Source organism: Caretta caretta, chromosome 11 (assembly GCF_965140235.1).
Source record: "Caretta caretta isolate rCarCar2 chromosome 11, rCarCar1.hap1, whole genome shotgun sequence".
Lineage (NCBI taxonomy): Eukaryota > Metazoa > Chordata > Testudines > Cheloniidae > Caretta > Caretta caretta.
Window position 1 is genome coordinate 40,461,179 of NC_134216.1, and position 14,502 is coordinate 40,475,680.

A 14,502-nucleotide genomic window follows, 5' to 3' on the forward strand; every position below is an offset into this window, starting at 1 on the left:
TGACTTTTGCCCATTAGTTAATTTTGGGACCAATATTTTAAAAATATTGTAGTATGCAATATGTTCTCTGTAACACAAAAGGCAACCAGGTGTATATTGTTTTAATTAAATTATATATTTGAAATACATGAGAGAATGTATTTCCAACACATTTTATTTATCTGGTCAAAATATTTGGAAAAGTATATATTTCCACCATATGTAATTAAACTATATATAAAATTTCTGCAAATAATAAATGTTTACTTTGTGTGGAGAAGCAGAATTTTAATTGTAAAATACTAGAAATGTACAGGAACTGAAATTTCCATTTAGCAGGATGTTCTGCAATGTCAAAATTTGATTTTGTTCTGAATCAGAATATTGAATATTTCCAAATTTATCACAAAATGAAATTTTAAAAAAATCATTTTTGATTTTGACTTTAAAAAATAATTTGATACATTTTTAAATTAAAAATTTAAACATTCCATTCTGGAAATAATCAAAATGGACCATTTCAGCAATATGCTTCAAAATGCTTCATTTCAATTTTTTATCTAAACAAAATGTAATCAAAATCGACGTGCTCCTGTGGAAAGTTTTGATTTAATCAAAATGGCATTTTCCACCAAAATCTGTTCCATTAGAAAATTTTTAACAAGAACTATAAAATACTTTAATTTTTCATTTACTAGGGAGTTCACTGGAATAGACTATGACACATAAAGGAACAGCGTACTCTATGTTCTATTGTTTGTAATATATGTTTGGAAGAAGCTAGAAACTTGAGCAATGTAGAAAACATTACTAACACAATGCAAGAGTTTTTTAGTAGCAAATCTCTGAGAAGAATTATAAGGATTTCTTAGTAGCATTTCTTGGTTTCAGACAGGCAAGCATGGATGACTATCCTATGGATGACCAAAACCCAATGACAATCCTATTCCAATCTATTTTATTTTAAAGTCTATTTTATAGTCCTTTGCTTAAGAAGCTACCAACTATGCTCTCAAAATTACACATACACACACACACACATAATTCATTCACTTGGAAACATATCAAAAATTGATGCATCCAAAGATGCACCAAATCGTACCAGTCAATGAAAGTTTTACTTGTGTAAGGACTGCAAGTTTTGGCTTAAAATAAATAGATCTGCTAATGGTTAATTTGGATTTTTGACCAGCAATTGGTCAACGTTAGCGTACAGTTGCCCTGATTCTCATTTACATTACGGCTGCTCTACATCTCTCCAGTAGTGTAAAGGGCCCTTGAAGTGGGTGTAAAGGTTAAAGTTGTAGTTTTAAGAATGAGATTCAGCCCACTACCTGATAGAAATATTTTTATGTGTGTACAGATTTAGGTTTGTAGTTTCAAGAATGAGAATTAGGCCCACTATCATCATCAGTCCCTTCAGATTAACAACTGATCTGCTATGCTAAATCTAGATGTACTACATCACACATGTTGAAGTAATAGTACATTCCTCTCTAGCCACAGGCTAGTGGGCAGTCCCCTATGAGAAAGGTACATCTTTTAAGGCATAGCTGTAACGTTTCTTTTATACTAGCACTTCTGCTCCAGTAACAACTCAAACAACAAAACACAAACACAAACTGCGATTTCTTAAGACAAACAGGCTACGCATCTTATAACTGACATAACTTATGACTGACAGAAAGGACAGATTTGACTCCACAGGAAATTGAACACTAAGAACCACTGAGACCTGTGGAGATTACCCTAATGGTTAAAAGTATTTATTGGATAAAAATTTGCCAGCAGTAGAGTATCAACTTCTAGATATACATAGCAGCAAAATACACCGTCCTTGCAGGAAATTGCACACTTCTCTCAGCTTTTTAAAAACTAGAAGCAGTATTTTTTTAAATTTCTAACATTATGTGATGTGTGCTTTTCATTGTCTTATGATTTTCTTGAGTCTTAAAATCTCATGTTAAAGGATGGATATAAACTCATTTAACTCCACACAATTTAACGCATGTATTCCATTGTATCAGAAGCATAAAAGAAGGCCTTTTTCAATTTTTTAATATTTTATTTATTGCTTTTTTGCATCCCAATACAGATCCTTTAAAAAAATCAAGAATATAAAATGAAACACCCTATGACTCAAACCAGATTGCTAGGACATAAAAGTGTGAGTCTTTTGCTCTAAAATAATTGTATTTCTAAATCAAACCATTTTTAAAGACCAGAGTACTTTAAAAGAAAAGATTTACCAAAACATTTATCAAACAGATTTGATTAGATAGAGTAATTCAGAGTGATTCACAGACATAGTCTGTGAAAAGTCTCGCAGGGGAAGTGGTGATAGCCCTATGGCTTAGGACTTCTAAAACTAGAGTGAACAACTGTTCTGCACAAACAGCAGAGCCAGTGCTAGGCATAAGAAGATTAAGCAATTGCTTAGGGCCCCGAGCAGCTCAAGGGGGCCCCTAAGTAATTATTAATATGTGTCGGGGTGGGTAAAATTATTGCTGCTTAGGGCCCCCATGGGCTAGCACCAGCAGTGACTAGCAGGGAGATTGACTAGCTGTTCAAATACGTATTTCCTGTCTGTAACATGTATCATTCTTCCCTTTACATTATAGAAAGTTAGGATTTAGTCCTTTATCCGGAAATATTTTCCTATGAAGGCATATTGGTTTTACATTTAACTTTCAAAAACAGCTGATTCAGAAACAAATCAAAATATGGTTCACTTACAATATCTTTCATTGACAGTCACCCAACTTTTGCACATAAGAGTTGTGTTGATGAAGTGCATCTACAACTGTCTGTTATACATCCCTAAAAGATAAAGAGTTTGATTACATGCTTCTTTGTACCCATGGAGGCAACTGTGCCAACAGCGCTGTTGGGGAGTTCACCATATTGATACCATTCTCACACAACCATGCAACCAGAATAGGGCAATTTGAAGTTCTGGCTAAGGGTACATAAAAACTCTGACAGCAGAGGCTGCCTGGGAGATACTGTGAATTAGTGCCTCTCTCTGACGTCATGTCTCTGCCCTGTGCAGCTATCTCCACCCACTTTTGGGCCTGTAACAGTGAGCTTTAGGGCATGTTTTGTTGCAGTAAATAGCCAGCTTTTACTTCTGTCTTCCCACTCTGGACAAAAAGAAAAGGAGTACTAGTGGCACCTTAGAGACTAACCAATTTATTTGAGCATAAGTTTTCGTGAGCTACAGTTCACTTCCTTCTGTAGGCAAGAGCGAGGAGTGAAGGTTTTCCGACAATGGTAGAACTGCATTTTCAACTACTTACAGCCTTCCTACTTATTTTAAATAGGAGGGATTTGTTTCAGTTTTAAGGCAAGTAAGAAAAATGTACGATGCAATGCAATATTGTTGTTTACACATTTTCTCTGTAGTTTAACTGCACATCATTTTTCAGGACTTTGTCCATCACATTGTCAAGGCTCCTACTGAATCCTCAATAAAGGGCCAGATTCTATTTTTATTTACACTGTTAGCTCCAGTTCTAGTTGATATTTTCATAAATTACTTGAATTATAGGTTGGAGATTATGCTTATAAAATCTGCAGATGCCGCCAAACTGGGAGGGGTTGCAAATAGTTTGGAGGACAGGATTAGAATTCAACACAACCTTGACAAATTGGAGAATTGGTCTGAATTTGAAAAGATGAAATTCAATAAAGATAAGTGTGAAGTACTTCACTTAGGAAGTCAAAAATCAAATACACAACAAGATGGGGAATAACTGGCAAGGTGGTAGTACTGCTGAAAAGGACTTGGGGATTATAGTGGGTCACAAATTGAATCCAAGTCAACAATGTGCTGCAGTTGTGAAAAAGGGTAATATTATTCTGAGTTGTATTAACTTGAATTTTTTTTTAAAAGACACAGAGGGTAACTATCCCACGCTACTTGGCACGGGTGAGGCGTCAGCTGAAGTACTGTGTCTAATTCTGGGCACCACTTTAGGAAAGATTTGGACAAACTGGAGAGATTCCAGAGGAGAACAACAAAAAGGATAAAAGGTTTAGAAAAACTCACCCATGGGGAAAGGTTAAAAAACCTGGGCATGTTTTGAGAAAAGAGAACTGACAAGGGACTTGGTAACAGTCTTCAAATACATTAATAGCTGTTATAAAGAGGACTGTGATTAATTGTCCTCCATGTCCACTGAAGGTATGACACGAAGTAATGAGCTTAATTTGCAGCAAGGCAGATTTAGGTTAGATATTAGGAAAAACTTTCTAACTATAAGGTTTGTTAAACTCTGGAATATGCTTTCAAGGGAGGTTGTGGGATCCCCATCATTAGAGGTTTTTACAAACAGGTTGGACAAACACCTGTCAGTGATGGTCTAGGTTTACTCAGTCCTGCCTTAGCACAGGGGACTGGACTTGATGACTGCTCAAGGTGCCTCTAGCCCTGCATTTCTATGATTCTATGAGATTCTCAGATGAAAGGCAGTATATAAATGCAAATTATTATTATATCCTTATATTTTATTGCTCTTTGTCATGTTTATTACTTGTCATCAGCATACTGAACTTTTTCTATAACCAGAAAGGCTTTAAATTTATCTAGGATTAGACACCTATCTATAGTTCCCTGGTTTGTAGCTTTAAGATTAATGATTTTCTTTCATGTAATCTTTGTTTTTTTCTGAAGTCATAAAACATTTTGCATGTTAGTAATTGACAATTGCTACATGATGGTAAATAATACTGCTAACAACACTAAGTACTTGTAATTGCAAAGCACTGAACAAACAATTATTAATCTTCACAAAATCTCAGCAAAGAGCATATTTTATCCTACAACTTAAAAACAAATGTAAAAAAATGAATACGACTGAAAAATGAGATGCTTCATTTCACCAGACTTATCCTATTAATTATTTTAATTAACAAAATGTATATAATAAATTTATAAGGAACTCCTATAGCATCTTCTAACAAACATTCAGGCATACTCTCTGCTTGGTGCATACACATAATCCCTGTAAGGGTTAATGGGAGTTAGATGCACAAATTGAGAGCAGACTATATCACAGCCTGTAGTATATCTAAAAATGGTTCTTTGGGTGCTGATCTTTTGGCTGTGTTTTCATTCTGTCTTTTAAAACCATTATAACTAGCACAGGTCTGGATGCATTATAGGGACCTTTAAGAAGCCTTCATTATCTCTCCTCTTTTTAACCACATAATAGGAAAAAGTGAGAGTATAGTACATAGACCACATTGAGGAAAAGGAACTTACCTTGAATTTTTGAACTGGTATATCTATTTTCTGTAATGCTCAGTGTGAATCACTCTTAAGTGCTGGCCCATTCACGATTATATGTGTTTTGTGCCAAAGGTTATCAGATTGCAAAAGTGTACTCATCTCCCAAGGGACTCATAATTCACCATCACCTTATTTTGACACTAAGGGAAAAATATGTGTATCAAGCAGGGGAAATAACAGGGCAAAAACCCTGTGTTAATGGTGTAGGAAATCTTCCAAAGGGAAAAAACACAGGCTAGAAAGTTAATAAAGATAACAGAAAAGTAATACTATCAGATTATGAGAAAAGACTTGCCTGTGAGTTCATGCACTTCACAGAGTTCCCAAACTGTATTTGAGGAGTTTTCCTGAAATGCAAGGAGAACGAGACAATTAAAATGCTTACTTAAATTAGCAAAATCTGAACCAGGTTTACAATGGCTCAAAGAAAAGAGACAACAGGATTTATTATTGCCTGAAAATACAATAAAAGCTTGAGTAAAAATATATTCCTGCAAGGTGACTATAGATACAGAATATTCCTATACAACTGTAGAGTCATCAGCCCAGATCCCCAGGTCTGGCCCAGCTGTGCTAGGCATAGGAGGTAAGGTGTGGGTTGGACAAAGGAAGCTAAAAGCCATCTTTACATTCCCCCAGTCCCGGGAATAGAGAGGGCCAACTGTATTCCCATCATAAATTAGAGCATCTTCAATCTAATTTACACAGGGGCAGAGGCTGTTACACAGCTGGGGATCCCTGTAGTACAAGATGCTGCAACAACAGGGGAAGGTTAGAGATAGCTATGCTGGCTCCATGCCAGCCAACGTTTGCCCTATTCAAAAGGAATTCCCAGATGCCCTGTTAAGCAGCTTTACTTTGGGAATAGTGGGATGAAGTAAGGAAAATGATGGATTTATGCTGGTGCTGGATCTGCACTGTATATGAATTAACATTCTATAGATATTTGTACACCATTGCCAATTTGCCCCAAATAAAACCATTTTAAAACTAATCATCAGAAGTGGTTGTGGAGAAAGAAGAAAGATATGGATTCTAATGCTAATAAATATTAAATATTAACTATTATGCATACTATTTTAAAACGAAAAGGAGTACTTGTGGCACCTTAGAGACTAACCAATTTATTTGAGCATGAGCTTTCATGAGCTACAGCTCACTTCATCGGATGCATACCGTGGAAAGCAGTTTCCATGGTATGCATCCGATGAAGTGCTCATGCTCAAATAAATTGGTTAGTCTCTAAGGTGCCACAAGTACTCCTTTTCTTTTTGCGAATACAGACTAACATGGCTGCTACTCTGAAACCTATTTTAAAACGTAAAACTAATTTTAAAAACTGCACTTCATTAAGTGTAATAACTATGCTCTATACTAAGAAATATGACCCAGTGTTAACGAATTTAAGAATTAATTAATAAAAATCAATGAGCCAAATTCATCATGATTTTTTTAACCTGTCCATATGACAATCTCTTTTTTGGACTCTCATTGCTAAGAATTAATATGTTTTTCTCTATATAGAATCTTATATATGAAGTTTTATTTAACACCTGTAACCTGTCTTTTGAAAGAATTTGCAAATATTTCAAAATCTTACAAAACATTTTAAAATGACTTTTTAACTAATATCAAAATTTGATATCTATATATCAAAATATATAACATTAAAGAAATAAAATTAAAATCTAGTACATTCCTGTTTTCAGGCACACACAATTTTCAGAAGACATACTGCCCTTAGCAATGATATTGAAACACAGACAGATGTTTGTAGCAGTTCATTATTGTTGTCTTCACATTCTCATCACTGAAAGGCAGCCCCTTTTCTTGCACATCATGAAATCTTCTCTGACATTTTCATTAAGAAGCATTTATATTCTCCCTTGAATGGTATCCCTTACTCTTATGAATAATACCTCATTAACGATTAGTAGCAGCCAGGACACAAGACACCTTTTCTAATTTCCCCTAAATATATTCTAGGTCAATGGTTCAGTACTGACTCACAGAACAGACAAGCTATTGAATAGTCAACACTGCTTCTTGCAGCAATCTGAGTTTTCTTTGGAGACATATAAGTCATGTACTAACTTGCTTAGTTTATGACTGTGATCCCCAAACTTTTCAGGGTCGCACCCTCCATGACACCATCCGTGGCTCCCCAGAGCTGGGGCTGGGGCCATGGTTCCTGGGGGGAAGAGGAACATAGACAGGGTAAGGGGGCTGAGGCTCGGGCGGGGCCAGGGCCAGAGCCTCAGATAGGCCACGGTCAGGGGCTGGGCGCAGGAGCTGGGCCATAGCTGGGGGCAGGGCCGGAGCAGAGCTGGGGGCAGAGCAGGGCTGGGTGGCACTCCCTCCCTGTCCCATGTGGGGACTGACCTGGACCCCACTGTGACCCCCGAATGTTCCTCTGCCCCCCCAAAGGGGTCGCACCCCACTGCTTGGGGACCTCTAGTTTATGATACATAACAAAATCACAGCCTGAAGTGGCATGAATGCAGGCTTGAGACTACATATCCTGAGAACAAAAGCAAGCCAACCAGGAGACACTGGAGCATTTCCTTAGCAGATGTAAATTAGCACAACTCCATTGACATCTAATGGGCTATGCCAATTTACACCACCTGAGGATCTGGACCCGACTCTTGAGCTAACTAATGCAGGTCTTTGCTCTACTGCAGTGATATTGGCCTCAGGGGTTCAGGCGCCAAATTAGTGATCAACATTACGCGAAAGAACCAAAGTAGTGTGAATTCATTGTTTCATTTACTATAGTACTATATATTCATATTTAAACAGTTTGACAGAGGAAATATTTTGTGTGTGTGTGTATATATATTTCTCACAACAAAATGACTGACCAAATATTATTATTTTATCAACTACAATTGGTTAATAACATAGTACAACCATCCTGACTGGTTAATAACTTAGACTGGTTAATAATTAAATCACACAGTGTTTTCATATCATGTTCTGCAAAGGAGAGACACAGATCCACTTGTGGCTTGCAAGCCTCAGTCTGAGTATCACTGTTCTACGGATTCGATTTTACAGGGTGCTGTGCACTCTAGCTCTGATCTAGCAAAGCACTTAAGCATGTGCTCAACTTTAAGCATATGAGTAGTCCACATTAATAACATGCTTAAAGTGTATGCGTAACTGATTTGCTAACTCAGGATCACAGAGATCAGCATTTTGAAGGATCGAGTCTTGTAGTGAGAGTGGCAAGGTTTGCCTATGGCTTTGGCTTAACCAGCAGGAAAAAGGGCAGCTCTTCAAAAGGGCAGCCCAGTGGACAAGTGGCAACCCTTTATCTTTTGGAATATTTGTCTTAACCTTACTAACCGACTAACCATATTATTAAACTAGGATTTCTTTGTGTATAACTTCAGCACTAGCTTGGAGTTTGAATCAAAGCTGATTGTTTGTGTGTAACTTCACCTCAGCCCAGCACTCACATTGAAACAGCTTGTGTGCAACATCACCTCTAGCTTAATGTAACCCTTCTGCCCAGTCAGAGTTGGCAGCAACAAGGGCCGGGTTCAATATCTAGGGGATCCATTCCAATAACACAATGCAAACCGGCTCGAGCCCCCACCCAGTGACCTGGGACAAATATATACCACCCCCGCTGGGCACCTCCAAGAGGCAATACTTCCCCTCTCGCAAGCACATAGTCTGAGTGTAGCAAAAGCCTTTTAATAACAGAGAGAAACAATGTGGCATTATGTTGGGGAAACACCACCAACAGGATTCATAACACAACCCATGAGCAAAAAAAACCCACCCCAAGCTAATTGGGGCATGCCCTTTTCCCTTTGGTTCTTGAGTCCAGCAACCCCAAATCACCCAAAGTCCCAAAAGTCCAATGCCCCAAAAGTCTCTGTCCCTGGTCAGGGCAGCCCCAGAGTTCGAAAGTCTATCTGCGGAGCTTTACCTCCCAACCTGGGTGGAAATGGGACGGGGGTAAGAGGCACCTTACATGATCTGAAGCTGACAGCTCCATAGCAGCGCTCCGCTCCGCCAGCCGCCCCACGAACTCCTTCGCTCAGCTGCGCTCCGCTCCGCCAGCCGCCCCACGAACTCCTTCGCTCAGCTGCGCTCCGCTCCGCCAGCCGCCCCACGAACTCCTTCGCTCAGCTGCGCTCCGCTCCGCCAGCCGCCCCACGAACTCCTTCGCTCAGCTCCAGGGCCCGCAAGCAGCTCCTGCCATCCACAAACTGCTCCGTGTGGAACTGCTTCACCAGCTGGTCTGCAAGGCACTCCAGCTGTCCCACAAACTGCTCCACAATATACCTTCAGGCTCCCCCACTACTTAACACAACACTCAGTGATTTCAGCTCTTAGGTGAATTCAGCTTGTAGTAGGGGAGCCCCAGTGCTGGTACACTGTCAGCCCGACATGAGCTCAGCAGCCTATAACTAGACTTCTAATGAAATCAAAATTAGCTCTGATATTCCATAGTGGAGAGAGGAGGAAGTGCAATTAGCATGTAATGCCCTCACCAAGGGGCCCCTACCCCCAAGTATTAATACTTGTCCCCAGCCTCTCTCCATTCACACAGTTTTGGAACCCATGACCCTTGCCTAGCGAGTGCTACTTAGTTGATGGTGAATCCCTCCATCATAACAAAAGGCCACATACAGTTCCAAGCACAGTTCCCATAATCAGGGTAATAACAATTTATTCTTCCTGCCCCAATAACAGAGACACTGGGGATCCGACAGCAGCCAAAGTGACCATTTGGGCAGCTATGGTCTCATTCTAGGCGTGGTGGGTGTGCCTATGCAAATGAGATCGGCCCCTGAAGTTCTCTTCCACAACTTGCCACACCTCACCACCAGATGTCAGGGTGGAGCTCATCCTGACACTGCTTACACTAACAAAACTTGCATCAAAGTGACTGGGATACATGTAATCTCATCTAACCCAGTCTGACATTCATATTGGTTTATTTGTGTAACTTCACTTCTAGTTTGGCACTCATGTCAAAGCAGGTTTTTAGTTCACAGCTTCATCCCTAGCTTGGTACCTATACTGAAGTAATTTGTATCTAATTTCATTTCTATCCTCTTGCAGAACCAGCTAGTTTGTAACTTCACCCAGTTTGGTACTCACATTGAAGTGACTGGTGTGGAACTTCAGCTTGCCGCTCACATGGGAGTGTCCTGTGTATCTTTACCCAGCTTGGTACTTGCACTGAAACAGCTTGTTTGTGTAACGTCATCCAGCTTGGCCCTCGAGCCAGAGCAGTTACTTTGTGGGTGAAAATTGACTACTGGCCTGGCACTTGCACTTAAGGGACTTTGGTATCACCCTGCGCAAAACAGTGACAGTCCTAATAGCCTTGTTAAAATTGCTTCTTTATGAACCCAGTGACATTACTGCCCCACCGCTAGCAGACATGTCAGTAAGTGGAGAGGGCAGCAGGTGAGGAAGGGGAGGGTTATGCAGGCGATGTCCCTGCTTGTGTCCCTAGCCAGAGCAAGGTGGGAAATGCCTCCCCCCGTCCCTATTTCATCTCAACATGAATGTGACAAGGATGGGAGCTCTTGGGGCCCAGCAGTGCCATGTCCTCACACCAGCAGTGAACACACGTTGGGAGCCTTCTTAGTGACCAGGGGGACACCGCGACCGCACCCACCGCCCGCTTCGGGCGCTGCGCTCCATCACGGCTGCGTACGCTCCCAGTGTGCCGATGTGGCCTATAGAAACTACACTTCCCAGCATGCAGTGCTCCTCGCAGCCTCAGCTCCTGAAACGATCGTTCCCAGAATGCATTGCTCCATTCCCAGGGCTGCGGCCTGGTCGCGTTACCTGCTGGGAAGAGTTAGCCTTCTGGCGGCGCTATGCATGCTGGGAACGGTGATCTCCTCGGCCGTAGTTCCGTACTTTGATACCGAGGGAGCAGTGGTGGGTTTATTTTATGCCATTTAGGTGCCGCTGGAGTTCAGCCCTCCTGGGCTGGGTTGGCAGCGTTTTGCCAACCGTTCCAGTGTATTCGGGTCGAGAAGTGCATGTGTCCGCCTGAGCTCTGCGGCGCGTGCGCGTTCCATCGGGAGACGCTGGTGTGTCCTTCCGCGCTTGCCGTAGGTTCCCGGCCCCCCCCGACGTTGCCACCGCCTTTGTGAAGAGGCGAAACCGGAGCTGGGCGCGGAGCCTCCGAGCGGCGCTTTAAGCGGAGAAAGGCCCCGCTGTCAGGTTAGCGCCGTGCCCGGCGAGCTCTGGGGGAGGGGAGCGCCCCGTAGCCCCTGAACCAGCCACCGCTAGCGGCAGAGAGGTGTCGGGCCCGCCCTTCCCCCACACCCGGTGCCGCCCAGGGGAGGAGAAGCCAGCAGTGGGGAGAGGGGGAGCAGGTTCCGCCCATGGACTGTGGTGGGCGAGGCGGCCCCACACGCGGGGCAGTAGGAAGCGATAGGCTGGGGCGGTGGGGAGAGTCGGCCCCTGTCTCAGGCGGAGCTGCCAGGCTTCTCGGGAGGCGCTTGCTGCCTTGTGTTGTGGGGAGGGGGCCTTGGGCTGAAGCGCCGCGGTTGCTGTAACGGGTAAGCCCGGGTAAGCCTAGGCATCCTGGCGGCGTCTCCTTCCAGCCCGAAGGGCTCCAGGGTGCGCCGATGCGGTCACCTTTGGGTGACAGCACGAGTCTGTGCAGCAGCAGCAGCAGTAGTAACAACAACAACACAGCCACCGTGCGCGGGTGTCCCGTCGAGCTCTCTCACCCGTTGTTCGCTTATCCCCGCTGGCACGGCCCCTTTCAGGCGTCTCTGGTGATAATGTACTGGGTCAGGAAGACGCACCTAATCAGATCAATTTTTCATCTTTTTCCAGTTGCAGCAGTGCTGTGAAGCTGGCTTTCTGTATTGGAGCCACCACGTTACATAATTTATGCTTTGTAAATTTAGTATTAAACTTCCAATTCCTTTATTAAAAACTAAAACAAAACTAAACAAAAATATTCAATGGTAGTATTAATCTCTTAAGTTGTTTTGACGATCTTAAAAACAAATCAATTGGCAATTTTATGTTTAAAGTAAATATAAAAAATCAACATTTACATTGGACTAAATATATGAAATTTCTGGTATGTTTCTTTTCTCATGCACACATGCATGTATGTGAAAAAAGAAACAGCTGTCAATTAATAGTTCACGGCTTTTAGCTTTATCATCTCTGGAAAGCACTGCATCTGCAAACATTTGCTCAAGTGCATAATTTCAGGTACTTGAATAGTTCCATTACTTGGGCTTAAAGTTAAGCACGTGCATCACTGTTAGCAGGATCAGGGTTTAAGGGCATTCACGGCTCCTCCTATTGTTCACTGTAGAACTTCCTCAGACATAATTTGGATTTCTTTTTCATCAACAAATTTGATCTTAGTCTTCCACCCCATACACATACAGCTCTTCTGATCTGTATTTTAATTTTTTGGTACCTTCGTTTAATGGGGATGAACTCTCCACTTCTACCAACCTGTTGAATTTGGGAAACCTTGCTGTGTTCACAATATAACATATAATTGACCATGTATTTCTGAATCCACCTGTGTCTTCATTTTTCTTTTGAAAAATACACTGGAATCCCTGACAGTAAACACTAGACAAAAAATAAATATACAGAAAAACATTGAGTAATCTACATTTTGTATAGTTCAAATTGTGTTCTCTAATAAATTATACTTACCTTGCTTTTTAGTTCATAATAAAGTTGGCGTTCCTCATATGATTCAGAATATAGATTTAATACAGCTACGTACTACGGAATATGCTGTTAAACAGCAACTTTTAAAATGAACTTAAATACAAAGGCAGTACGTTATTCGTTGATATTTTCCTTCCTACTGTCCTATGCCTGGATCTTGAATGTAGTTGACACTCTTCATATGCAGAGACACATTGTCGGATTAGAGACTCTAATCTTTTGGTAGCCAGCAGGATATGGTGAGTGAGGGAAATCTGGATATGATGTAATGAATGTTTAGGTGGCTCCTTAAGGCTTTGTTTCACAGCTTTGTTCTTAGTAGGTCAGATAAGTATATTTTTATCAAACTGACTAATTTTTTGAAAAATCATGGAAGTCCACTGTGTTAAAAATACATCACTGTCAGTATTATATGACTTGTTTAATAATCACTTCATTTTGATCAGGATTCCAGCCATGTCTGACAAAAGTGAATTGAAGGCAGAGTTAGAGCGCAAAAAACAACGCTTGGCGCAAATCAGGGAGGAGAAGAAAAGAAAGGAGGAAGAAAGAAAGAAAAAGGAAGTAAGAACCTAAATTTTATCAACAAGAAAAATATCAAATATTTGCTTATGTCCTGTAACTTGTTTTGCACTTAGTAAGTTATTAATTTGCTTCATGTTACTGAAAGGTATGCTGTCAAGTAGGGTAGGGCTAAAACTTAAATGTGCGGTTTGGTTTTGTTTTTAAGGGGGACTAACACCACTTCTGAATAGAAATATTTTGATGAGTGTTTTTCTTCCCCATGCATTGTTAGAAATCCAAACATAATAGCATTATACTAGTGCATGAGAAACAGAAAATTGAAGTGATTAGTCAGATCACTAATCAGTGATCAGGGCGGCACCTGTAGAAAGTAAACAAACTGCATAAACTGTGAAAAGTTTTGGTTTTTTGTTTTTTAATTTAAAGTACTTTCTTAAATGTAGTTTTCAATATGTCCCTCAGTAATGACTATCGGTGCTGTCGGTGGCCAAGTAGAATATTGTGCCATTAGCCAACTCTAATCTTCAACCTGCATTTTCAAGTCAAAACAATAATCAGGTCAAAGCCACCTACTCTGCATGTTGGAAGATAGAATTAATAATCAGTAAAAAGAAATCCAAGCAATTGCTTAAGTGCACAGTTGGCAGTTATACTCTAGAGACTTCTGCTGCACATTGGCACACGTTCAACAAAGCACTTAAGCATGTGCTTGAAATTAAGCATGTTTAAATGCTTTGCTGAACTGAGGCCTTCGTTCATGTCTTTTCTGCACTTAAGTTATGAGCTGTTAAGAATCTTAAAACAGCACGTTACTGAACATGCCAGAAGCATGATTCATATGTAAAGAAAAGACAGAGAAATATCTTGCAATATAATTCATGTCCCAGTGATCACAGAAAAGTGTATTGACAGTTTGCACTTTCCAGGAATCATGTATAATACAGATAGCACATCATCGGGGGCTTGTTATAATATTTGGGAACTCCTTGATTTAGGAGAAATCA

At 40.8% G+C, this 14,502-nt stretch overlaps 1 protein-coding gene and 1 long non-coding RNA gene across 5 annotated transcripts in view; one reads left to right on the plus strand and one right to left on the minus strand.

The window, feature by feature from the left end:
* Window positions 1-8,022: 8,022 nt before the first annotated feature.
* On the minus strand, window positions 8,023-11,060 carry LOC142068544 (uncharacterized). Its single transcript, XR_012664372.1, has 2 exons — window positions 10,397-11,060; window positions 8,023-9,530 (listed from the first exon to the last, which is right to left on the minus strand). It is a non-coding gene; the product is annotated as an uncharacterized LOC142068544 (long non-coding RNA).
* Window positions 11,061-11,241: 181 nt separating this feature from the next.
* Window positions 11,242-14,502, plus strand: part of DYNC1I2 (dynein cytoplasmic 1 intermediate chain 2) — a 43,189-nt gene continuing 39,928 nt past the window's right edge. Inside the window, exons 1-2 of one of the 4 annotated variants that reach the window (XM_048868553.2) lie at window positions 11,242-11,479; window positions 13,420-13,537. In XM_048868553.2, coding sequence (XP_048724510.1) covers window positions 13,430-13,537 — 108 coding nt within the window. In that variant the 5' untranslated portion in view covers window positions 11,242-11,479; window positions 13,420-13,429. The remainder of the gene's footprint in view (window positions 11,480-13,419; window positions 13,538-14,502) is intronic. The other 3 variants (XM_048868555.2, XM_048868554.2, XM_048868556.2) reach the window with 3 other exon arrangements.